The following is a 25,370-nucleotide window of genomic DNA, read 5'->3' on the forward strand; positions in this document are numbered from 1 at the left end:
AATTTAAAGAACAAAACATGTAAAGAGAATTACCATCCGAAAGGGGGAGCTGAACTAGGAAATTTAGTTCTTTAACTTTAACTGCAACATTCTGGCACTATTTTAATCCCTGTATATCAGTGGTTCTCAAACTTTTGTACTGGTGACCCCTTTCATATAGCAAGCCTCTGAGGGCGACCCCCCTTATAAATTAGAAACACTTTTTTTATATATTTATCACCATTATAAATGCTGGAGGGGAAGCAGGGTTTGGGGTGGAAGCTGACAGCTCGCAACCCCCTCAGGGGTCCCAACCCCAGTTTGAGAACCACTGCTGTATCATATGGATTTCAGTAAACTTCTTCACCAACAAGTACAGAATCTTACATCCCTTTTTCAGTCAGTAGGTTTTTTCCCCGTACAGCAGATTTACCTTTCAAAGTTGCTAGATTCTTCCATGGCTACTTCTCTGCATGTCGTCAGCTTCTTTTGAAGGGCATGTGCAATATCCTTAACAAGTGAAGCTTTGTGCTTACCTATTTGAAATAATATATTAAAAAATAAACAAGTCTGCATATTCCTATGTAGCATCTATATAATAAATTAACAGTTTGTTAAAAACTGGCAATATATTTACTAAGATTTTCATTATCCAAGTTAAGTGTATAAATTTGTGCTTGTGAATGCTATTATATTGCTATAAAACAGGATATGGAAGAGGACTATGTTAGCCTAGCAGATAAAGATTTTTTTTTTTTTAAAAGACCACACAAAGTTTTAGATCCAACGTTTAATAGCATCCCTTACAACTCTGCATTTTTCGTTTTAATTCTGCATTCCTATAAAAATTACTGCTTTTGAATTTCCACAGCTAACTGGAAAAATAATTTAACATTTTAAAATTAAGTTGGACTAAAATCTACTACTGACAAAAGCCTTAATTGGAGAAAAAATTAGTTTGACTGACCTTTGATTATAACAACTATGTACGCAGCAGCTGTAAGACTAATAATTCCTTCAATTTCTTCACAGACAATGCATTCCATTAATTCATTTAAAAATGACCTAGAAGAAAATCAAAGGCACATGGGGAAAACACGTTCCTTTAAAAACATAAATAGGACTTTTAGTTGGCCCCCCCAACAATGGTAGTTCTCCAAACCATCACATGGGAAACAATGATCTAGCATCAATCATGAGACTCCAAAACACAGTTTAGGTGTGGAAATCTCAAATGTACTTCTTACAGAAGAGTGTTAACTGGCTGATCTCTGGAGTTTCACTGCTGATAATTTCAGAGGAAGCAATGTATTCTGTACAGTGGTGGCTGCCTAGGAATGGAACAAGGGAATTTAGGTGAAATAGTTCACATGAGAAGAGGAGCAGCAGTAACCAAAAAATAAAGATTTTTCAGTGTATTCAGAAAAGAAAAAAAAAATCAGACAGAAAAAAGAAAAGTCCTTAAAAGGTAAAAAATACTGGCTCTAAAATAAACTGGAATTGTAACTCATTTAATTGTCTGCCATTTGCTGTGGAAGTCAAACACGTTGATGGTGTGAACCAAACTCCAGACGGTGCTCTACAAATCTCAGATATCTGAATGACTCAGAGAAACAGCAGAGGTTGCTTGAGTTCTGGTGGAATGAGACTTGATCAGTGTATCCTGGATTAGATGGATCCAGACGCACTATCATATAGCAATTTCTAATCATGCCTAAATAGGTTTTGGACTGTATTTGTATTATCATAGCACCCTGGAGCACTTGTCATGGACTCCATTGTGCTAGGTGCTATACAAACAATACAAAGGGACAGTTCCTGCCCCCAAAGAGTTTATGATCTAAGTAAAAAATTAGGGAACAAGTGAAGACTCCCTGTTCTGGAACTGCACAGGTAGCTCCACTGCTCTGAGTATATGTCTACACTAACCGCCAGATCGGTGGGTAGCGATCAATCCAGCAGGGGTTGATTTATCGCATCTAGTCTACACGCGATAAATCAATCCCCGAGCGCTCTCCCGTCAACTCCTGTACTCCACTGCTCCGAGAGGAGCAGGTGGAGTCGAGGGGGTAGCAGCAGCAGTTGACTCACTGCAGTGAAGACGCCGTGGTGAGTAGGTCTAAGGACGTCGACTTCAGCTACCTTATTCACATAGCTGAAGTTGTGCAACTTAGATCAACACACACACACACCCTCCCCCCTCAGTGTAGACAAGGCCTGAGTTGCAGAAGGGAGTTCATTTCCTTTCTTAGTAATGTCTTGTGAGAGGGATCCCTGGAAAGGGACAAGGAAAGAGGGTAGGGAATGAATGGAACTGGATGGTGTATCCCTATAACCTTGGGCCAGTTGGTCCTGGAAATCTGGTTCCAGGCTTTCTGAAAACAAGACAGTTCCCAAAACAGGGTGGGGCAGACAGACTCTTGACCATACCTTCAAACCTCCTGATGAAGGATATATGGTTTTCCTCCTCTGGAACCTCTGCTTCTTCCTTGGAGGATATTTGCTGGCCATAATAGGATTAGAGTGATTGCCTATGTCTCTGATAATTCTGAGGCCTGTATTTTTCTCATGGAAGAAAGAATATAGGCTTCCAGAGCCTAAGATGGCTCGAGTCCTTTAACATGTGCAGGGTTTCATTATTATGCTTAATTAAGAGGTCAGAGTCATTGAACGTGGTCATTTAGACCTCCTTTGGTATCCTGAGGACTGCAACCAAGCAACCTGCATGATTGCAGAGTCAGAGGTTTCAATGGCGGCTTAATGAGAGGTCCATGCAACCAGATGCCACTCTAACACCAGGGACTTAGATTCCTGCAGCAGCACAGAGAGGAACTTTTCAGTGAACTGCCCAATTCAAGAAGTCATATTCAGTTAGGAGTAGTTGGTAATTTAATATTTATGCATCTGAAAACTATCTGAGGAGTATGTCTTTCAGTCAGAAGTCAAGCTTTTTTTTGGAACTTTGTCCTGAGGTATTCACTTGGGTAGTCCCTGCTGCTTAGACATCTCTTGGACAGCAGTTATGACGAAGGATCCAGGCACTAGATGGTTATAAAAGTATTCAGCCTCCTTAGAGATGACTGGTAGCACCTATATCTGTACTCTGAGGTGGGGACCACTGAAGCTCCAGGACTCAATGTTGAGAAAGGTCCCACTTCTTGACTATGGAGGTGGGCACCACTGAAGCTGAGCTTTGCCATAGGCATCTGGTTGGCTCCTACAAGCCTTTGGCAATGCCAATCTACCAGGACCAATGAACACAGACTGTCTAGACATTTGCAAGACTTCTCATGCACTATTCTCCACTAGAATGCCCAAGGTGTGTGGCATTCACTGGAGAAGTTCCTAGTTTTCTGGCTGGGTCAGAACAGCTGGGTGGACAGCCTCATCAGGAGAAGAGCACAAAAAGCACTTGAGAAATAAGGCTGGACCTCCGACTCCTGCATATTTTCCTGTTCAAATTCCTGGTCCTGAAGGTATGATTATATGCTGGATAAGTTGGCTTTCCTGGGGGGTCTCTGGAAGGAGACCTGGGTCTAGAAATAGGATCAGTGGATAGAGCCTTTCTGTTGAGGTGCACTCCCAAATAGCCATATGTACATGGGATAGGGGAATGGTGTTGCAGGCCATGGAGAATACTATAAGGGATGTTCCTACCAAGAATTCAAATGCCCTCTCTTGCAGAAGTGTGCTCTGGACTCCCCATCTAAATAGCTCAGTTCATAAAGCAGTGAGTGAGGCAAATAGATAGGTGACACCTTCCTAGTCACTTCAGATGGAGGAGGAGGAAAAGAAATATAACACCTCCACAGGAGCAAGTCCTGGAGCATCCTCTACTAACACAGAGGGCCATAGAATCATAGACTAAGGTCAGAAGGGATCATCTAGTCTGATCTCCTGCACAATGCAGGCCACAGAATCTCACCCACCCACTCCTATATCAAACCTGTGTCTGAGCCATTGAAGTCCTCAAATCATGGTTTACAGACTTCAAGGTGCAGAGAATCTCCAGCAAGTGACCGTGCCCCACGCTTCAGAGGAAGGCGAAAAACCTCCCAGGGCTTCTGCCAATCTGCCCTGGAAGAAAATTCCTTCCCAACCCCAAACATGGTGATCAGCTAAACTCTGAGCACATGGGTTTACGATAGTGTACTCAGTTCCAGGACAATAGTTGCCTAGTACGTACCAGAAACAGACTCTGGCAGCTCAGATGCCGTCAAACTTCCTTGAAACATGAACATTGGTTCTGAGGCTGTTTCATCTGTGTCTGGAATTATGAATGGTACTGCAGAAGAAGGTGCAAGATACTTCAGTGTCTGTGCCAGAAGATTTGGTACTAGGGCTGGGAGCTCAGAAGCTTGCACCAGGTTCTTTGGTGTTGGTTCAAGAAGCTCTGAAGAAGTTTTGGTTCTGAGTGCTTCAGGATGGGTGCTTGGCTGCCATCAATACTGGTCAAAAGAAGGATGGCTTCTTCAAGAGGTGACTTCAGTACAGAGGCATCAGTGGCATCCAATGTGGTACTTAACTGCCTCTAAACTTAGATCTATTGTGTGCTGGAGAGAGAGAGAGATCTGAGTCTCCAGATACCATGGCCATTATGCTCCTTCCTTCCTCTCTCCTCAGAGAGGCAGAAGAGGCACTTAGCATGTCACTGATGGGAATAGCTGTCTCACAGGAGAGATGGACTTTGAATCCCAGAAGCTTTGATTCCACCATGTGCAGGGGCATCTGGTGCCAAGGCACTCCCAGACTTGAAGACTTTTCCCTTTTTTGCCAACAGACTAAAACTATATAAATCTAACTAAACTAAATATAATTGGAAAAACTAACAAGAGACAACAAAATCGGGCAGAGATGTGGTTTTCAGTCTCCTCTTACCAGCTGTAATTGCAAGACAGAAGGGTGATTGTGGTTGCCCTGCCCTTTGGACTCTTGAGCTATGGAGCACTTGACGGTATACAGAGCATGGCATGGTCCCCGACACAGCTATTCAAAAAGATTCTGATCTAAGATGCATGCACAGCAGAATTAGAATACATGTGGATAATCACTTGAAGAAAAATAAGTTATGAAAAAAATTTAAAAGGGTGATTAAAATGAAAATTGAAATTCAGCTATAACTGCAGCAGACTCAACTAACCCCCACTAAAATAGAGACAGAATACATAACAAGCATCCCAATTTAAGTCCTACAGAAAAATCACTCGGGAAAGCTGCAGAATGCACACCAAACTCTCTTTCAGGGCATACTTAACACTTAATATAGTAACAACTAAATAATTTCTTTATGCCATTTGTACAGTGCCATCTGTGTGCATTTTACAGTTGAGTTTTAGCATCCATGTTGTTAGTTCCAGGTTACATGATTGGCGTTATTTCTGGTAAAGACTTTGGTTTGATCTAAACCCTTCCATATAGGAAGAACTAAGATTTATAAATACGTTTTGAAATAAGTATGTTTTGAAGAGTGATTATGAGGAAAAGAATTATTAGAATGAATAGTCATGTGATTCTAACACAAGGACAACAGAAAAAGCAAAAAACTAACACAATCAACGCACCAAAAAAGTAAAGGATTATGGGATATTACATGGAAATGTAGTAGGTGATGTAGGTATTCACTGGCTAATTCCACAAACTTGAATTTAAGAATTAAAAGCTTGTTTGGTAACTTACTGGTTTCACATTAATAAACCTTATGGAAACTAACAGACAAAGATTACCTGACCACATTTATTGACTTAATTATCATTGCCATTAAAGTGCCTGAAAGTGGAGGAAGGTCTGCAGTGGACCCTGGTGGTGCAACTTCTTCTGCATTTGAAGCCTAAAAAGAAGACAGCTCAAATTCAAAATAAATACAGAAGCACACAGAAAATACTTAAGAAAAACAGGATTTGAGTAGCTACATTAACTGAATGCATGTTTACGTTATAGGGAGACACATTTAAATGTATTTTTCTAGTTCATTTCAGAAAAGTACTTGACAGTTTAACTCAGTAGGGTCAAAATAAACAAAGCAAAGTTTGATTGGAAAGATTAAAACTTTTAACCATATATTTGGCATTTACATTAAAGAAAATAACTAATATCATACATAGTTGATCTTTAGCAAAAATACCATTTAAACTATATTGTTAATTAATATTTATAAAAGGTGGCAGCTCACCCACAGGGAAGTTATTACATAAAGAATTCCACTCTGTAAGTAAATGTATTAGCTTAGTGGTTCTCAAACTTTTTACTAATGTGACCCACCAACTGCATTTTGTCTCTTTTGGGGACCCACTGTTACACCCTCTCTCAGCCTGGTGCAACCCTCTCTTTCTTCCCCTTCTAAGTCCTTCAGTCATCTGTTCTCCCCTTCTTAGTCCAAGCCTGCTCTCACTCTCCCAGTCCTATCCCATCTTGCAGCCCTAGTTGCTCCCCCTCTCTCTTCATGGCCAGGCCTATGAATGCTATCAGGCTACTGACAGTCTGCTTACTGGCTCCAGCCCAGATCCTGCTTCCCATGCTGCTGCCTGCTATCCACGGGACGTAAAAGTAGGTAGGCAGCAGCAGCACAATGCCTGTATGTGCATTGAAGGTGCTTCCGCCATGGTGCTGCCACCCAGATCCCAGTTCCTATGCTGCTGTGGGTAAGCGAGAGCATGAGGTGTGGGGGGGGGGGCGGAGGGAGGACACACACAACAGATCTAGACCCTTCCCAGACTGCACTAGTGGGTTGGGACCCACCATGTGGGGAACAAGAACATTAGATGATAAACAGTTTTTATAACCAAGGATATGGTCATTTCCTCGTTTGCTGCATGAGCTCTTATTGGTGTCAAGTTTTGAGTAACAATAAGACTAAGTCAAACTTGTTTTTTTAATAGCAGCATAGCCTGAAACAAAGATGTTTTCTCCCATTAGTTTTGTGAAAACAACTCTATAAATGATAAGAATTTCATTATCCAAAACATTTTGGATGACTGAAAGAAGTCAGATTGCTCACTTGTGGTCTATCTAGAATTACCCACTAATATGGCGTGGTGACGCATTTTGCAGTCCTGGAAAGTGCAGCACTGTAAGGGAGACTCGAATACCCTCCTGGCATAGAGGAGACAATCAGGTTCCCCTCAGTCTATAAAACATAGCTGTCAAGTTGATGGTCACAGTTTGTATGGTCAGTCCTTGAATCACTGGTAGAAATACTGTACAGGTGCAAAAAATTGCCCTACGCTCTAGTAAGTATGCAGTAGAGTTTCCTGACAGATCCATAGACTGCAGGCCTGAAGGTGGCAGAGGTGAGCTTCCCCCAGGCAGAAAGACATCTGTAAATAAAGGCCTTGGTGGGAAGAGGTAGGAAGACCAGTACTCCTTTTCACACCTGATCTGGATCTTTCCACCAATACAGTGATGAGAAGACTTCAGAACTATCATATCTACGTGGTGTCTGTTTGGAAGATATACAAGTTCAACCACCATAGCATGCAACAAAAGTGAAGTCTCAAATGGTGCATGATGTGTGCAGAAAGCCTGGTGACTGACCAGACATAGGCAAGCTCTCACAGTAGCGTTTGCATGAGTCTGGAACTAGTTGATGAGGACTATGTGGAAGTAGAGAAAGAACTGACAGGGATTTGTAGGCACTCTCTCCCTGCTGTAGCTGCTAAACAGAATAAAGTATCTGACTTTGATGTACCCAACCAAAAAGTGAGAACTAAGTTTTTCTCCGACAACTACCATGATATCAAACATGTCCTTAGGCAGATAGGCCCTTGCTGTCATGGAGTTCAATTCTGCCCCTATTAAAGTCTATTCTCTATATTGGCACCCAAGGAAGGCATCTCTCTGTTGATTTTTAGGCCCAGTGCAACAAAGTTAAGAATTTGATTAATGGAGACTTCTAGTTGCTGTGGTAAGCAAACAGCCAAGTACATTATGGGTATAGAGATGTCAGAAGACAGCACCTGCAACCATTTTGGAGGTTGGTGCAGCGTATGGTGTCTGCCAGATGTTCTTTGCTGGAGCCAATAAAGCTTCATTCACTGGTAATGCCAGACTTGGGAGTATGAAGTATATTTAGGAGTGTAAGAGCTGTTCTGTACCACCACAGGAGTCTTAAGTGAATCCACTATGCAGCAGAGCAAATCCCAGGAGCTTTTGTAATTATCTGGCTGAGAGGGTGTTGCAGGAACCACTCCCTTGTCCAGAGATAATGAGATAGCAGTTGGCATGGTCTGCTCTAACATGGGAAGATGCTTTTCCTCTGATATCTCTTAACATGTTGAACTGCAACCTGAGACAGCCAAGCTCCTGAATTTCTTTTGTTTTTGGGCATAACAGCCTAACTACCAAAGCTTTTTATTAAGCCTACAAAAATGCCAATTTTATCGCTGCATAATGCCTCCTTCAACAGGTCAGGATCTCTGGCTTTCCTTTGATGTACGGTCAATGGAGGTTCAGATTAACCAGGGAAGGGCACCTACTGTACAATTCAAGCTTGACCACTGCTAGCCCTCTTTTGAATTGCTTTGGTTTAAAGGTTGAACTTTTAGTATAATAAATTCAAAAAGTACAACAGATTATTTAAACTCTTTACCTTTCGCAGTGTGTGACTTATCTCAACCACTACTGCAGCTAGGAGAGTAGAGAGTACACCACGGTGAACTGTTGGACAAGATGAACACCAGCATTGGACTGTGTGTATGAATTCTCCAAGAGGCATTTGAATAGAATGAATTAACTAAAAAAAATAAAAATAAAAATATAGATCAGTTACAGTATTTCCACTTCGGGAGCATTTTAGTGCAATTAAAAGCCTTCAGTCAGGGATTCTCAAACTTTCAGAGTTGACTACATCTTAATAGAGTGTCTCAGGAACTACTGTCTCTCTCCCATTTGCTATCACATAACACCTCCACAGCATTTGCTTACCTAGAAAACTAATGTTAGGAAAATATTTAATGTAGTTTAGCTGTCTTTTGGTGCAATTTAGCAACTCAGAATAAGGAAGAGAACTAGCATTATGAGAGCAGTTAGGTCTCTGTGAATCTATCCTTTAGGGCCTAGTCAAGGGGTTGAAAAGCGCAAGGAAAATCCCCCAAGGGCACTAAAGGCAAAGGCTTGGACCCTAAGGTTATGTCTACATTTGAGCTGGGAGATACTATTCCTAGCTCATGTAGACATACCTACTCTAGCTCTGCTCAAGCTGGCATGCTAAAAATAACATTGTAGCTAGGGTAGCATGGACAGCAGCTTAGGCTAGATGCCTGAGTATGTACTCACCTAGACTTCCTGGATATTACCTGGGCGGCTAACCCAAATTCCTGCCCATGCCATTCTATGCTGCTATTTTTAGCATGCTAGCTTGAGCACAGCTAGTGCAGGTGTGTCTACATGAGCTGGGAATCACACCTCCCAGCTCAAATGCAGACGTAAGATTCCTTGAAAGGATCCAAGGCTTCCTGGCACTGATCTCAGCACCAGGAAGATAACACTGTCCAGACCCTGCTATAAGCATATAAAATCCCTTTTCTCGAAGTAAAGTAGATTCTGGAGGACTTTTGCCCAAAGGAGTGGTGTCAGAGAGAACAGTTGTAAACCATATAGCTGTGAAGAAGAGACAAATAGCCTATAGAAGGAGGAACTCACATAAAAATGCCTCATCCAGTCTGGCAGTCTAAACTGACATCACAAATGCATGATCCTTTTTTACGTTAGGATTTCCACGGAGTAGGACCAGCAGTGGGAAAAATCCTATCGACGACAAGGCTTAGAGCACCAGACACAAATGGCATAAAGTCAAATCAATTATTAAACTGAGAGGATAATAAAATATTTTTTGTGCCAATAAACCCAATGTGTCCAACTCACAACTGAGTAAAAATCAAAGTCAGTGTTTATAGTTAACTTTACAATCACATGGTTGTGTGCATGTGTGTAATAGGATGACAAATACCTGAAGCCCTTCTTCCCGCTGTTTTCTGAGCCTGCGTGCCACACTTTCTAAAATTTTCTGGAACAGCGCCTGAACAGCATGGAGAAATGTTGCCAATTCTTCATCCGTATCAATGTTTTGAGTCAAAGAAGCTTCAATAATCTCTTTTAGAATACAAAGTAATGTAGGAATACAAAAGCAGCCTCTTTCTAGAGAAACAAATATCATATTAGACATTTTAAAAAAATACAGATTTTTAACTACATTGATATTCTTTCGCTCAAGGCTTAAATTCTCATAGTATTTCCCAGAGCCTCGCCACCTACCCCTCAACATACTATAAAAACTCCGGGGTGTGTGTGTGTGTGTGAGAAAAATATTTATCAGAACTCCACTCTGGCTAAATTTAAGCCCTGCTTTAGCTACAAGCTTAGAATGAAATTCATTTACACTATATAAACAGCTGTAATTTACTAGTGTAGATTCTATATTTAACTAGTTAACATTTGTTTAGATTTCTTACTGATTCAATCACTGTTTTAATTACTGTATCAATTCTTTAAGATAACAGCTTAAATGTTTGGCAAATTTAATTTTTAAGATGTAAAACATCATCATGACGTTTTGTATATGGTGTCAGGTGACTTTCCTACACTAATTTTAAGGTAACAGCTAAATTGCAAAGCCATGCAGGGACACAGGGTACAGACATGAAAACGTTAAATTATTTTCAAATAAACGTGCCTATGGACTTATTCCCTCTCCCGCCCTTTAGCACTTTTTCACATTGAGAGCTGCTACTTTGCTTTCATGAAGAATTGAAGTTGAATTAATAAAAATATATTTTAATCAAGGAAACTATGTAGTAGAAAGAAAAAGTGGGTTTCAAAAGGAGTTCTTGGGACTTTAGGCACTCTTGTTTTATAACAGCGTTTGTAAAATTCACTCTACATATTGTAAAAGGTTGTATTCAAAACATCCAAAGGGAAGATCAAATCAGAAACAGCAGACTACTCGCTTCCTTCCTCTATTTAAATGGGAGTTCACACAAAATCCTGTATGATTGAAGAAATGTAAGAGACCAGTTATTCCTGACACAACTCAGTAAACTATTAGCCTGGTCACTTCAGTTAGTCTCGTTTTCCTTTTTTCACCAAGCACAACTTTGCTGCATTAACAGCACAGCAGAGTAATATTTATTTCTATATTATATGTGAGAGGGGCTGGAAACATTACACACACTTCCTGAAAAATCCACTTCTTCACTACTCAGTGGGAAGTTTTCAGTGATGAGTATTGGGGCCTAACCTATAAGTTTCTTCAGAAATTAAGCTTTCACTTAGTTCTTATTATAGAGATAACTCCAAATGCAAACTTAATACTAGATATGACAGTTGTCTCCTGGAGCCTAAGGATAGATAACTCCAATGACAGTTTGCTCAAGCTGTGGCAGCAGTGTAAATAAGTCAAAATCACAACTGCTATTCAGAAACGTGTGAACAGCAGAGAAAAAACAGTTACCTACATTTTGTAACTGTTGTTCAAGATGTGTTGCTCATGTCCATTTCATTCTAGGTGTGTGCATAGTTGTCAGAGACTTTTGCCTTAGTGGTATCTGTAGGGCCATTTGTGGCGCCATCTGGAGTGTCACGCTCATGCGGCAGTATATCAGCCGTCACCGGCCCTACACCCTCTCGGTTCCTTCTTGCCAGCAACGCCAACAGAAGAGTAGGAGGATGAGAAATGGAATGGATATGAGCAACACATCTTGAAGAACAGATGTTACGAAAGTCAGGTAACCGTTTTTTCTTCGAGTGCTTGCTCATGTTGATTCCATTCTAGGTGACTCACAAGCAGTGAGCATCCTATGGAGGTGGGCTCAGAGTTCACCACTTGGCATCTTGCAATACTGCTCTACCAAAGCCAGCACTGTCCTGGACCTGCTGGGTAAGTGCATAGTGGGACGTGAAGGTAAGGACCAACGACCAGGTGGCCGCCCTACAGATGTCCTGAATAGGCGCGTGGGCCAAAAAAGCTGCTGAACAGGCCTGCATCCTGGTAGATTGGGTGGTGACGATTGCAAAAGTAAATGCAGGCAGTGATCCAGGAGGAAATTCTCTGAGCAGAAACAGGATGACTTTTTCATCCTGTCTGCCACAGCGATGAATAATTGTGTCAACTTATGGAATGGCTTGGTCCTGTCAATGTAGAAGGCCAGAGCCTTCCTGACGTCCAGGGCATATAGGCTGTGCTCCTTCTCCGACTTATGCGGCTTTGGAAAGAAGACTGGTAAGTAAATATTTTGGCTCGAATGAAACTGAGATACTACCTTAGGAAGGAAGGCCAGATGTGGTCTTAGCCTTGTCCTTGTAGAAGACCGTGTAAGGCAGTTCCGAGGTGAGTGCCCAAAACTTGGATATCCAGCAGGCTGACGTCACCGCTACCAGGAACACAACCTTCTAAGAGAAGAGAGGGAGAGAGCAGGAAGCCAGAGGCTCAAAGGGGGGGATCCATGAGCCGCGACGGCACCAGAATCAAGTCCTATGGAGGAATAGGATACCTGATGTGCGGGTAGAGGCACTCCATGCCCTTAAGGAATCTGTCCCTGATCTCCTGAAAGAAAACCGACCTGCTTTCAAGCAGTGGGTGGAAGGCCGAGATGGCCACTAGATGGACTTTGATGGATGACAGCAACAAGCCCTGAAGCTTGAGGTGCAGGAGATAGTCTAGAATGAGCTGCAACAGGGAGCCCCTTATTCACCATCCAGCAGGTGAATCACTTCCATTTGGCCAGGTAGGTCACACTGGGGGAGGGCTTTCTACTGCCCAACAGGATTCACTGGACCTTTGACAAGTGCTGCCGTTTTCTTGTGCGTTTAGCCATGCAGCAGCCAAGACGTCAGATGTAGCACTGCGAGGTTTGGGTGCAGGAGACTGCCGTGGTTCTGGGATAACAGGTCCACCCCGAGTGGCATCCGGAATGGGGTCGCCACTGGAGGTTCAGCAGAGTGCTGAACTAGTGTTGGCGCACCCTTGCCAGCGCTATGAGGATGACCTTCTCCCTGTCCTGCTTGATCTTCATGATGACTCTGGGCAGCAATGGCACCAGAGGGAAGGCGTACATCAGAGCCCCTGACCATGGGAGCAGGAGGCCTCCAACAGGGATTCCCTGTCCCTGCCCTGGAAAGAGCAGAAGACATGGCATTTTCTGTTCTGCCTGGATGTGAGTAGGTCCACCTGGGAAGACAGAACTGATCACCTCCAGGTGAAGGGATCACTTGTGGTAAGATGAGAATATCCTGCCCAAGCATTCCTGACCCCTGGGAGGTGAGCGGCCACATGATGGATTGCTGCAGACAGAAATCCCAGAGCCGGAGCACTTCCTGGAGGAGGGCAGACGACCTGGCTCCCCCTTGTCTGTTGAAGACTGTGGCCATGTTGTCTGTTAGGACCTGAATCACCCTGCCTTGTATGCGTGTCTGAAAGTCTTGGCAGGCTAGGCGAACCGATCGTGACTGGACCAGCAGCCTTGAGTATTGAGATCGTCCAGTGGGGCACCCCAGCCCGGGTCCGAAGTGTCAGAAACAAGAGTCACCAGCGAGACCAGGGCTGCGAAGGGGACTCCCTCCAGCACCGATGTAGGATCTTGCCACCAGGTAAGGGACGACAGTACACTGTGCAGAATTCTGATCACCCAGTCCATACTGTGATGGTTGGGGACATAGACTGACACCAGCCACACCTGTAGAAGCCAGAGGCGGAGTTGCACGTGCTGGACCACGTAAGCGCATGCTGCCATGTGACTCAACAGTCTAAGGCACGTGTGGGCAGTGGTGAGTGTATGAGCATGCAGAGATGAGATGAGGTCCACTATGGCTTGGAACCAAGTCTTGGGGAGAAAGGCTCTGACTCAAGTGGAGTCAAGTACCACCCCAATGAACTCTATACGTTGCACTGGGGTGAGGGTTGACTTTTTGTCGTTTATTATTAGGCCCAGGTCATGGCAAGTGGAACAGATCGAGATGCTTCTGCACCTGACACAAGGACCAGCCCCTTATCAACCAGTCATCGAGGTATGGGTAGACTTGGATCCCCCCAACATCGCAGGTAAGTGGCCACTGGTGCTATACATTTGGTGAACACACTCTGAACCGATGAGAGACCAAAGAGCATCGCCCTGAACTGTAAGTGGCAGTGGCCCAATGTGAAACACTGGTACCCTGGGAATATGGAAGTACATGTCCTTTAAAGCGAGAGCAGCGTACAGTCTCCCGGATCCAGGGACGGGATGATGCAGCCCAGGGAGACCATATGAAACTTCAACTTTTTGAAGAGATGTGTTGATGCGACGCAGGTCTAGAATAGGTCTGTGGCCCCCTTTTGCCTTCAGAATGAGGAAGTAGCGGGAGTAAAATCCTCTTCCCTCCATGTCGTGTGGAACCTTTTCCACTGCCTCTAGGCACAGGAGGTTTTCAACCTTCTAAACGAGAAGTTGCTCATGAGAAGGGTCTCTGAAGAGGGATGGGGAAGGGGGATGAAAGGGTTGGTTGACTGCAAACTGCAGGTTACAGCCTGCACTGTCGAGCACCCAGCAGTCCAAGATGAAATCGGACCAGGCTGACCGAAAAGGGCAGAGGTGGTTGAGGAAGACAGGGAACGGATCTGGTGCAGCGCTTGGAGCATTGTCCTCGGGTGCACCCTCAAACTGACTGCTTTTGGCTGCCTCGGTCCTTGGAAGGACCAGGCTGGGCAGGTGGACGAGATGCTTCTGGTGGCATTGCTTAAAGCCCCTGTGTTTGTAGGAGCCTGATTGAGGGGTACCCCAAGACCTCGCTGACAGTGGAGGGTGGAATGGCTTTCTGACCTGCTGAGGAGTATGCAGGCCCAAAGAACGGAGGGTGGCCTGGGAGTCTTTAAGGCTATGGAGCCTAGCACCAGTTAGCTCAGAGAAGAGCCCTGTTCCCTCGAAAGGGAGGTCCTGGAGGGTAGATTGCATCTCCTGGGACAGCCTGGAGGTCTGTAACCAGGAACTATGCCTCATGGCTATTGCAGAGGCAATCACCCTGGACGCAAGTCCGTGGCATACCCGGCCATCTGGAGGACACCCTTGGCTACCACCTTGCCCTCTTCTATCAGAGTGATGAACTACTGTGCCTGATCCTGTGGGAGGCTCTCTTTGAACTTGCCGACAGAGTGCCACAGGTTAAAATTATATCTGCCAAGTAGGGCCTCATGGTTAGAGACCCTAAATTGGAGGCTTGCTGTTGAATAAATTTTTCTGCCAAATAAGTCCAGCCTCTTGGCATTTTTATTTTTGGGGGTGCCATTTGCCTGGCCCTTTCGTTGACAGTGGACACAACCAGGGACCCCGCAGGAGTGTGCATGTATACGTATTCAAACCTCTTAGTGGGGACATAGTACTTCTTTTCCACCTTCTTAGATGTGGGGGGAATGGAAGATGAGGTCTGCCACACTGACTTTAGGACCCCTGGGTGAACAGGCAATTCAACCAGGGCTGGGGCAGGGGAGGGAATGACATTGAAGAGGTCACTGGGCGCCTCGGCTAGCTCCTCGACCTCCAAGTTCAGGTTTGCTGCCACCCTTTTACGTAGGGTTTGGTGCTCCCTGAAGTAATTAGGGGTGAGGGGGAGGAGGTTCGGGTTTGAGAGGGCCCTGCCAACACCTCGTCTGGGGACAATGAGGATGACTGCACCGCTGGAGGTTGGGGGTGTCCCCTTGCTGCATCTGGGATTGCTCTGTGGCTGCTGTGGCCCCCCGCGGATCACCGCTTCAGATTTGGCCCCTTGCTCCAACTGTGGTGCTGGCTGTGCCGGGGGCAGCTTGTCTGATGTAGCCTGGGAGGAGCAGTGGGAGCACGGAGCTGGCATAACAGGCACCCCCATGAGTTCCAGTACTGCCACTGGGCAGGCCATTGCCCTTGACCCCATGCTAGTGCTGCAGGTGCCTTAGCAGGCTCCCGGCTGGGAGACAATTCGCCCCGTATAGGGGAAAGGCTGAACTGTCCCTCTGACCCGGACCACTTCCCTTCTGGTTACCAGCATGGGGCCGTGGAAACCTGAGTCTGTCAGCGACCGGTATGGGGAGGGCAAGGGCCGGTGACAGTCCCAAGAAGGTACCAGGGCCCTGGCAAATGGTGCTGCGACCAGAAACCATCTCATGTTGGAGGAGGCCGACGACTGGGAGATCTGCGAGGCAACCTCTGGCAGGAAGACTGTCAGTACTGAGAGTATGGGGATCAGCGTCAAGACTCCTGAATTCCATGTCTTGTAGGCGGAGACTGTGGTGTCGGAGATCTGCACCTTCTGGCCAGAGACTGGGGTCCTCGACCGTGGTGAAGGAGAATAACGCCTGCAGTCCACGGGCGTTTCACTGCTTTTAGGGGCAGTTCCATCACAGGCTTGGTCATCTGAGCTGGCATCTTGGTAGGATCTGTCATGAGGAGGGCTGTTAATCGAATGTTCCACTCTTTTTGAGTTTGGGGACAAAAGTTTTTGCAGATTCAGTACTTTTCTTTTCTATGGGACTCCCCCAGGCACTTCAGACAACTCTCGTGAGAGTCGTTGATGGGCATCGACCAGCTGCATTCAGAACATGACTTGAAGCCAGGGGAGCGGGGCATGCCCCACTCAAGGACAAAGTGCCAGCCAGGACTCTAACTACTGAACTACTACTAAAACACTTAACAGCTAACTAATCACTGACTAAATATCATAGGAGAACAATCTGAACAGTGAAGAACCACTAATGCTCTTGCTAAGCAAGACCAGGTGCTCCAAACAACTTCACATGCAGTAAGAAGGAACTGAGAGGGTGTAGGGCTGCCGGCACCTGATATACTGCAACATAAGCACAGCACTACAGTGGGCACCACAGCCAGCCCAACGGATACTGCTAAGGCAAAAAGTCTCCGACAACTGTGCATGTGGGGGTGCACATACCTAGAATGGAATCGACATGAGCAAGCACTCAAAGAAGAAACTCAAGAATCATGTCACAATGATTCACACTATTGCTGCTAGCAGAAGCTACGAACAGCAGCAGAGGCATACACTGGAATTTATTCATGGGGGAAGAAGATCCAAAGCAGAGGCAGAGGCTATGCTAATGTAGCAGAAATTTATTCCCTAACTCTTCTCCTTTAAGCAATCAGGAGGCTCTGTGAGAGGGAAACAGTGTATGAGAAAAAACACCCCTTACAGAAGCATAGGGGAAGAAGAAAGTACCACAAAAATTGTTATTAGGATGTACCTGTTTGCATAATTGAAAGAGTAACATCTAAAAGGTGTGCTTGAAACTCTGTATCTCCAAGGCCAACCATTATAGCATCCTTACACACTGTCAGATACGCCTAGAAAAGAGAAGAAAAAATGTATCAACCCTAGATTATATTTAAGAGCAATATTTTAGTATTAGCTAAAAATAAAAGCAGCAAATCAAGTTACAGAGTGGAAGCTGTGTTAGTCTGTATCAGCAAAAAGAACGAGGAGTACTTGTGGCACCTTAGAGACTTGGGTTTTAGCCCACGAAAGCTTATGGCCAAATAAATGTGTTAGTCTCTAAGGTGCCACAAGTACTCCTCGTTCTTTCTGCAAATCAAGTTAGAAATTTTTAAAACATTTGTATTTTATATTTTTCAGACTGAGGCCAGGTCTACACTATAAACTTACATCGGTATAACCATGTTGCTCAAGGGTGTGAAAAATCCACACCGCTGAGCAATGCAGTTATGCCAATGTAACTCCGTGTTGAGAGCGCTGTGTCGACAGGAGGGCTTCTCCTGTTAACATAGCTAACAGCTCTCACGGAGGTGGATTAACTATGCTGATGAAAGAAGCATTTTAAGTGTAGACTTGCCCTGAGTAAATACAAAGTAAAAATATAATCTGAAATATAACATTACACTATTGTAGCTTTTTGGTGTGAGAGCATATATAGGAGTGGAAGCTTAACATTTAATAATTAGAGAGAGTGAGCGCTAAAACAGAAGCTAAAAAGACTAAAAGATTTACAGTGGCACAAAATGCATGCATTTCCCAAATCTCTCTTTTCTCTCTCATAGTCCAGAAACAGTAGTCGGATTTACATTAAAAACCCTACTATTCCTCTGTCAGCTTTTTCACTAGGAGAATATCCCATAATATCTAAGAAAAGTTGTTCAGAAGAGTAACAAAGCCTGCATCCACTTACTGATTTTGCTTGGGCACACCCTGATGCTCTCATAAGGTGAAGGTGTAATTTTGTATTATGGAATGGATAAATTTGGGATACCCGAAGTCATGACCAATTGGATCCACTGGTAATTTCACTCTTTTAAAACCCCTATTATGAGATAAAAGGTTACTAGCTTCGTCGTCGTCATCGTCTTGCACATGTCCATTCCACTTCAGAGTGTGCGCACCCAGTGCACTGTTTTCAGAGACTTTTCCCTCTGCTGCAGAGCTGCCCCCTAGTCCCCCAGTTCCTTCTTACTGGATGGACTCCAATGTAGAGGGGAAGGAGGGTGGGTCATGGAATGAACATGTGCGAAACAACTCAAAGAACAGTTACAGAACAAGTTAGTAACCATTTCTTCTTTGAGTGATAGCACGTTCATTCCACTTCAGGTCAATCACAAGCAGTTTGATTTGGAGGTCAGACTGGAGTCTACCTGAATAATGATTGAAGGACCACGCGATCCAAAACTGGCATTATCTGTAGACTGTTGGGAGATAGCATGAGAGGCAAATGTACTGCAGACCCAGGCGCAGCTCTTCAAACATCCAGAATAGGCACGTGGGCTAAAAAGACTGCAGAGGCTGCCTGCGATGTGGTTGAATGTGCTATCATCCTATTTGGTGGAGTTACAGTAACCATGTCATAGCACAAATGGATACAGGAAGGAATCTAGGACAAGATTCTTTGAGAACAAACCAGAAGGTCCTTCATTCTGTTTGCAATTGCCACAAACAACTGGGAGGATGATCTAACAGTTTAGTCCTGTCCGAGTAAAACATTAACACCCTCCCCCTCATGAGCATGTTGGTGAAGTTGGTAAATATATTGCCTGATTGATGTATAGAGGGTCAGACACCAGAACCCTTAATTCACCCACTCTCTTTGCTGAGGTGACTGCCACCAAGAATGCCACTTTCAGTGAGACATGGAGCAATGAACAGGTAGCCAGCGGTTCAAATGATGGACCCATTAGTTTTGTTAAAACCAGTTTCAAGACACTAGGGGGAATAGGAGGCTCTCTACTTGGAGATATAACCTGTTCAAATCCTTCAAAAACCTGAGCAATATGGGATTGGAGAAAAGTGATTGATCAATTGGAGGGTGGAAAGCCAAGATAGATGCTAGGTGAACCCTAGTGGAATTAATGACAAGGCCTTGCTGTTTCATTTATAACAAACAGTCTAGCACATGTTGTATCAGAGCTTGGACTGAGGGAATGCCTTCTGCTGGGACTAGACGGAGAACCTCTTCCACTTCACCAGGGAAGTATACCTATTAGAAGATTTTCTATTAATTAAGAGGATGTTTTGTACCTCCTTTGAACGTATTTTCTCCTGAGGTGTTAACCATGGATCATCCAGGCTGTGATGTGAAGGGCCTCCTGGTTATGATGGAGGTGGTGACCAGGGTCTGTAGGCCAACACCCTTCTGCAGTAAGAAGCAGCAGCTATAGTAGGACAGCAGCAGCTATGAACTAAGAAGCTGGGAGTCACATCCCATCTAAACTGCACCAAAACAATATAAATATTGGGTTAAGAAGCATTTCTGCCCCAATAGCACAAATAGTGACCAGACAGACAAATCTTAAGATGTGTAAAGAAAACTTTGCAAGATAACTCTCTATCTGGCAAAACCACTTAGCAGTTTCAGTTGAAAATATACCATTTATTGCTTTTGTCTGTTTTTAAATTGGTAAAACTTCCATTTGTTTACCTATAGTTATCACTGTGTGTTCTTTAATTTACATTTTGACAAAAACAAATGAACTCTTAGGTAGTGGGCTAGGATTGGCGAAAAATACTGTTTTGTAGTACTTCAGTTTAAAATTATTGTTTAAGGGATAGCTAAGTAGGACCCAAGTTTTAACTACATAAACTGGGGACCAACAGGAAGTTATTTGGAACCAAACTCCAGAACACAGCCCAAGGTCAGACCTTCCAAAACCATCACACCCTGCTGACCACACCATTCAGAAGCTGGAGCCCCAGATGACCTGATCCTGACTGGCCATCAAGAAAAGTTTGTCAGCCTCACTGGGAGTGGTGAGTATTGTATGCTTAGCGTATGTATTCTGTTAACCTATATTTATTAACAACTGATCAAGGATATTACTGTGTAAGGCTCTTTCACTGGTAAAAGGTCCCACAAACCCGCAGAAGGTTACGCCTTATGCCCCGAACCTAGGACAGGAAAGAGTGGGGTGCCTAAATTAACAGGATTACTCCTTGAGCCCACGGTAGGGTAAAGGTGGGGTGCCCTAGATTGTGTGGGTAACAGGTCCTGTGAGATCTGGATCCACTGGCAATGTCAACTGATCCCTAATTGAGAGGTTCAGCAGAATGAATATTAGTAAGGCCACACTGGTGCTACGAGTATCACTCGAGCATGATCCTGCTTGATTTTTACCAGTATTCTGTGTAGTAGTTGAACTAGAGGGAACGTGTACATGTGTTTGCCTGTCCAGGTAACATGAAGGCGCCCAAGGGATCCTGGACTGCGACCTGCTCATGAAAAAGACAGATGATACTTCCTGCTGATTTTGGTGCAAACAGGTCTGTGTGGGGAATCCCCCACAATTGGGATATGAACCTTGCTATATTTGCTATTTTATATCACTCATGGTGACTGGTGAAGACTCACCTGCTCATCTCATCTGCCAGACTGTTCTGGACATCTTGGAAGGTAGGAGGCTTCAAGATGGATTGAACTGGTGATACAAGAGTCTCATAGCAGCACTGCCACTTGGAATAGCTGGGTTGATCTGCCTCCTCTGTGTCTATTCACCTAGAACATGGCCACTGTATTGTCTATGAGTACTAGTAAATTACTTCCCATGATATGGGGGAGGAACATGTGACATGCTCGTCAAATGGCTCTAAATTCTCTTACATTTATATGTAGAGCTAACTCCTGGCCACCACATAGCCCTTGATTCTGCAGGGATCCCAGGTGAGCCTCCCAAACCAGGGTGGAAGTGTCTGTAACCAGAGTTAAAGTAACTTGCAAGAAGCAAATGGTACTCCCACAAACACAGTGGATGGGTCTGTCTACCATTCCAAAGTGGCTAAGGACACATACAGGAATCTAAACCAGCACGTCCAGAGGATAACAGACTGGGGAGTACACAGAGCTCAGCCATCCCTGCAGCTTCCTCAGATGCAGCCTAGCATGCCAAACCATGCAAGTACATGAGGCCGTATGCCCCAGAAGACTGAGGCAATTCCATATTGTTGTGGTAGGATGGGCCTTCAGGTCCAAAGAAATATTTAGTATCATCTAGAACCTGGACTATGGGAGGAATGTCTCTGCTTCCATACAATCAAGATCATTCCTATAAACTCTAATTTTTATACAGGCGATAAGAATGCTTTTTCCTCATTCATAAGCAACCTGAGAGAGCCATAGGTGGATTGGATCATGGCCACACTGGACACCACCTGGCTCCTGGATCAGCCCCTCACCAACCAGTCATCCAGCTTTGAAAACACTTGAACTCCTGATTTTCTCAGAAATGCTGCCACCATGCACTCTGTGAACACAACATGTGGGGCTACAGAGTGGCCAAATGGTAGGACTGCAAACTGGTAGTGAGATTGGTTGACCATAAATCTGAGGAATTTCCTGTGGCTTTGGTGTCTCGACACAAGGAAATAATCGTTCTTTAAGTCGAGGGCAGCACACCAGTCACCAGGGAGGATAAAGGAAGCAAGTATGCCATGTAGAACTTTATTTTCTTTAGTTATTTGTTGAGCTGTCGCTGGTGTAGTGTGGGTCTGAGACCTCCTTTTGCTCTTAGGATTTGCAAATAGCCAGAATAAAACCCTTCTCTCTGTGTAATGGAGAAATTTCCTCTTTGGCTCCCAGCAGAAGGAGAGATTGTACCTCCCAAAGGAGAACTTTCTTGTGAGAGAGGTCCCTGAAAAGGAGTGGGGAAGGAAGCAGGTTGCAATAAATTGAAGGGTATATCCCAATTCCACCATGCTTAAGACCCACTTGTCTGAAGTGATGCAGGTCCAAGCAATTTGGTAGTAGGATAACCCATGGGAAATCATCATCAGTTGGCAAACTGGAAACTAGCAAGCTGTCCTCAGCAAGCATGCAGCTGTCATTCTGGCTGCCCTGTCTTCTGTGTCCAATGCCGCCTGAAGGGCTGTTTTGGATATGAGCTGGCCCACAGTGACAATGGCCTGGAAATGTGTCTCTTTTTCCTCTGGGAGCTCAGATGTGACTTGGGCAAGTTTCCCATAGTTGTCATAGTCATATTTGGCCAGTAGTGCTGAATAATTGGCCACTCAAAACCGAAGGGTCCCAGAGGAATATACTTTGCATCCGAACAAGTCAAGTCTTTTGTATTCTTTGTCATGGGGTGTAACCTTGAATTATGGCTGTTTCTTACGGTGATTTACTGCCTTGACTACTAGGGAGTTGGGAAGCCGGAGCGCAAATAGAAAGTCTGTTGCCTTGGATGGTACATAATATTTTCTATCCACTCTTTTGCAGGTGGGTGGAATAGAAGAAAGTGTCTGCCAAACTGTCTCCACAGGATCCAAGATGGCTTTGTTGATGGGAAGTGCAATCTTGGAGGTAGATGCGGGTTGCAGTATTTGTATCGGCTTGTGTTGGTTTGTCTTTACCACCTTGAGTGGGATGTCTTAGCTTTGCACAACTCTCTTGAACAGCTCTTGAAACTGTTTAAAAGTCATCCGCCGAGGTTGGCGGTAGGGGCATAATCGCCTCATCTGGGGAGGAAGATTAATTGCGTACAGGAGATGTGTCATGGTCTGTGCCCGTCTCTGTGTCCTCTCCCGCTACCTGTGTCTCCCAGGGTTGTGGTGTGGAATACGCTGGCTTAGAGCGCAGTTCACACCTATGCGCTGTGGACAGTCTAGAATTCTGACCCCTATATGAGCTCCAAGGTTCCCAATGCACCCATTGTAGTGGGAAAGCCACAGGAGGGTACATGGTTGGTTCACATCTGGTGTCTTGGACCCATGTGGCTCCCCATTGGTTGATGGGCCTCAGGAGAGGAGTGAAACAGATATAGAAGGCATTGTCCCTGCAAAACCTCATCAGTGGAGAACTGTGCCATATCTTGCGGGCTGTGATCTCCTCTGGAGCCTGTGGGGGAGCCCTCGGCACTGAGTACTGGTGAATGTGCTGCTGATGAGATTTCTAAGTCTCTCTGATGCAGCAGAGACTGTTGGTGCCGATTTCTGAGTAGTCGGTGCCAGGGGTGCTTTCCCTTTCGTTGATGGAGTCGGTGCCAACCGGTGGTGTTGTTTGGCTGGTGCCATCAGTGCCAATTTTGTGGTGTCTACTGGTGCCAACTGAGTTGTCAGTGCTGGGAGTGAGGCATGGTGCCTGAGACACTCGGTGCCAAGTCCCATACTGGTGAGCTCGGTGACATAGAGGAGGCATGTTTTTGTCAATGCCTTGACTCCGTTTCTTTCACTCTGACCTCAGCAGTGCCAGAGGTGCCTGGAATGTCATAGGTGCTCACCCAAGAGTAAGATGGCATCGGGGGTAGCGACCTTGCAAGAGACTGCGTATGTTTTTGCGGACCTCTCTGCGGAGATGTTTGAGCCCTCTTTTTTGGTTTTTCAGAGGGTAGGTCTCCTTTCTCATCTTGAGGTTTGCCTGGAGCAGCTGTTTGCTTGTCTGCCTCAGGCTGGAGGGACTTCTCCATCAAGATCATTTTAAGCCGGAGATCCCTGTCCTGTCAGGTGCTGGCTTTCAGGTTGCTGCAGTGGGGGCATTTCTGGGGAATATGCCCCTCACCCAGGCAGCGTATGCATAAAGAGTGTCCGTCTGAAATGGGCATGGCATCACGACAGAAGCCGCATCGGAGACCCAGGCATTTTAACTAGTAACTGTTCCTTTAAGGGGGAGTTGTCTAACGAATTAACAAGACTTCCCCCCCCACACCCTTAACTCTAGCTATCTCTCTAACAACTTATCTAAATATGCATCTAAAAGCTATTTCTCAACGGTTTTAGGGAGAAGTGCTAACACTGCCCCTTCGTTCCATCTTCAGCTGAGAACAGTTGAGAAGAAAGTGGAGGGCTCAGGTCGTGTGCATGCTACACACAGCACCTACGGCACCGCAAGATGCCTACTGCGCATGCGCGACCCACGCAGACACTGCTACCATAAATCTCCAATCAACGGCGCCGGGACACACCACCACCTAAAAGTGGAGCATCCACAGGGACACTACTCAAAGAAGAACTAATGTTGCCCAAAGCAAGGTCCTGGACACCATTTTCTGCTCGTCCACCAAAGCCAGAACATTTGTCTTGCCTCCTCTGCCAACTTGTTCTTAAAGTTTGAAACATTGTCCCAGAGGGAAAAAAAGCATAAACACCCCAGCAAAGCTTGCCGATTAGCAATCTGGAGCTGTAGTCCAGCTGCTGAATAAAGTTCCTTCTGAAAAAGATCAACAAGCTTCTTCACATCCTTTGCTTTTGAGGTAGATGCTTGCTGACCCTACACTCTCCCTCATTGTTAACTGAGCCCAAAGACCCTGAAAGCAGGGGGGTGTAAAAACATTAAAATCCCTGAAAAGGAACATAATATCTCCACTCAGTTCTTTTCAATATAGGCAGTAGGGAAGAAATTTGCCACAGAACTTCAGTAGGCTCCATTTTAGACTGATTTGTTGGAAGCACCACTTGAGAGGGTCCCACAGATCCCAAATTAATAACTTATCTGTGATACCTCTTGAGACACTTACACCTGAATATCTATGGAAGAAGCCACATTCTGTAGAAGGACCTGGTGGACTCTATAATCCACCAGGAGGTGAAGAGTCCCCCAAACAACTACATCATCTGGCGATGAGAAGCAGAAAGCCAAGGCTGGCTGAGATGCAAGCTCCGCCAATTCTTGCAAGGGGGGGATTCACCTGAGCAGATTACTCTTGTTTGGCACTGAGCCCAGCACTGGGAACGACTTCTTTCAGTAGGATCGTGACACCTACTGGAGAACATAGACAGGAGAGGATGCAAAGATGATCTGGAGGCAGGAGAAAACCTGCAAAGGTTCCAATATGGCCACTGATATGGTCCCGGACCACAATTTCTTCCTGATCAAAGGTCTCTACAGTGTGGAGCTTCCACTGGATACCAGGGTGGAAACTCCTCAGAGAAGAGTGATGGCTAATGTGACACAGCCATGACACAAGAGCCCACTTCTGACACCGACAATGAACCAGAATCACCTGACCAAGGTGGTG

The 25,370-nt window shown here is 45.0% G+C and overlaps 1 protein-coding gene across 4 annotated transcripts in view; it reads right to left on the minus strand.

The window, feature by feature from the left end:
- The window catches only part of NCAPG2 (non-SMC condensin II complex subunit G2), a 145,590-nt gene that overhangs the window by 9,065 nt on the left and 111,155 nt on the right, over positions 1 to 25,370 (minus strand). For 3 of the 4 annotated variants that reach the window (XM_039525839.1, XM_039525840.1, XM_039525838.1), the window contains 6 exons: positions 17,171 to 17,270; positions 9,923 to 10,110; positions 8,564 to 8,707; positions 5,703 to 5,806; positions 947 to 1,044; positions 413 to 515 (listed from right to left, as the gene is read on the minus strand). In XM_039525839.1, coding sequence (XP_039381773.1) covers positions 413 to 515; positions 947 to 1,044; positions 5,703 to 5,806; positions 8,564 to 8,707; positions 9,923 to 10,110; positions 17,171 to 17,270 — 737 coding nt within the window. Of the gene's footprint in view, positions 1 to 412; positions 516 to 946; positions 1,045 to 5,702; positions 5,807 to 8,563; positions 8,708 to 9,922; positions 10,111 to 17,170; positions 17,271 to 19,449; positions 19,642 to 25,370 lie in introns of those variants that run through there. The other variant, XR_005594363.1, reaches the window with a different exon arrangement.

This window comes from Mauremys reevesii, linkage group 2, assembly GCF_016161935.1.
Source record: "Mauremys reevesii isolate NIE-2019 linkage group 2, ASM1616193v1, whole genome shotgun sequence".
NCBI classification, from domain to species: Eukaryota; Metazoa; Chordata; order Testudines; family Geoemydidae; genus Mauremys; species Mauremys reevesii.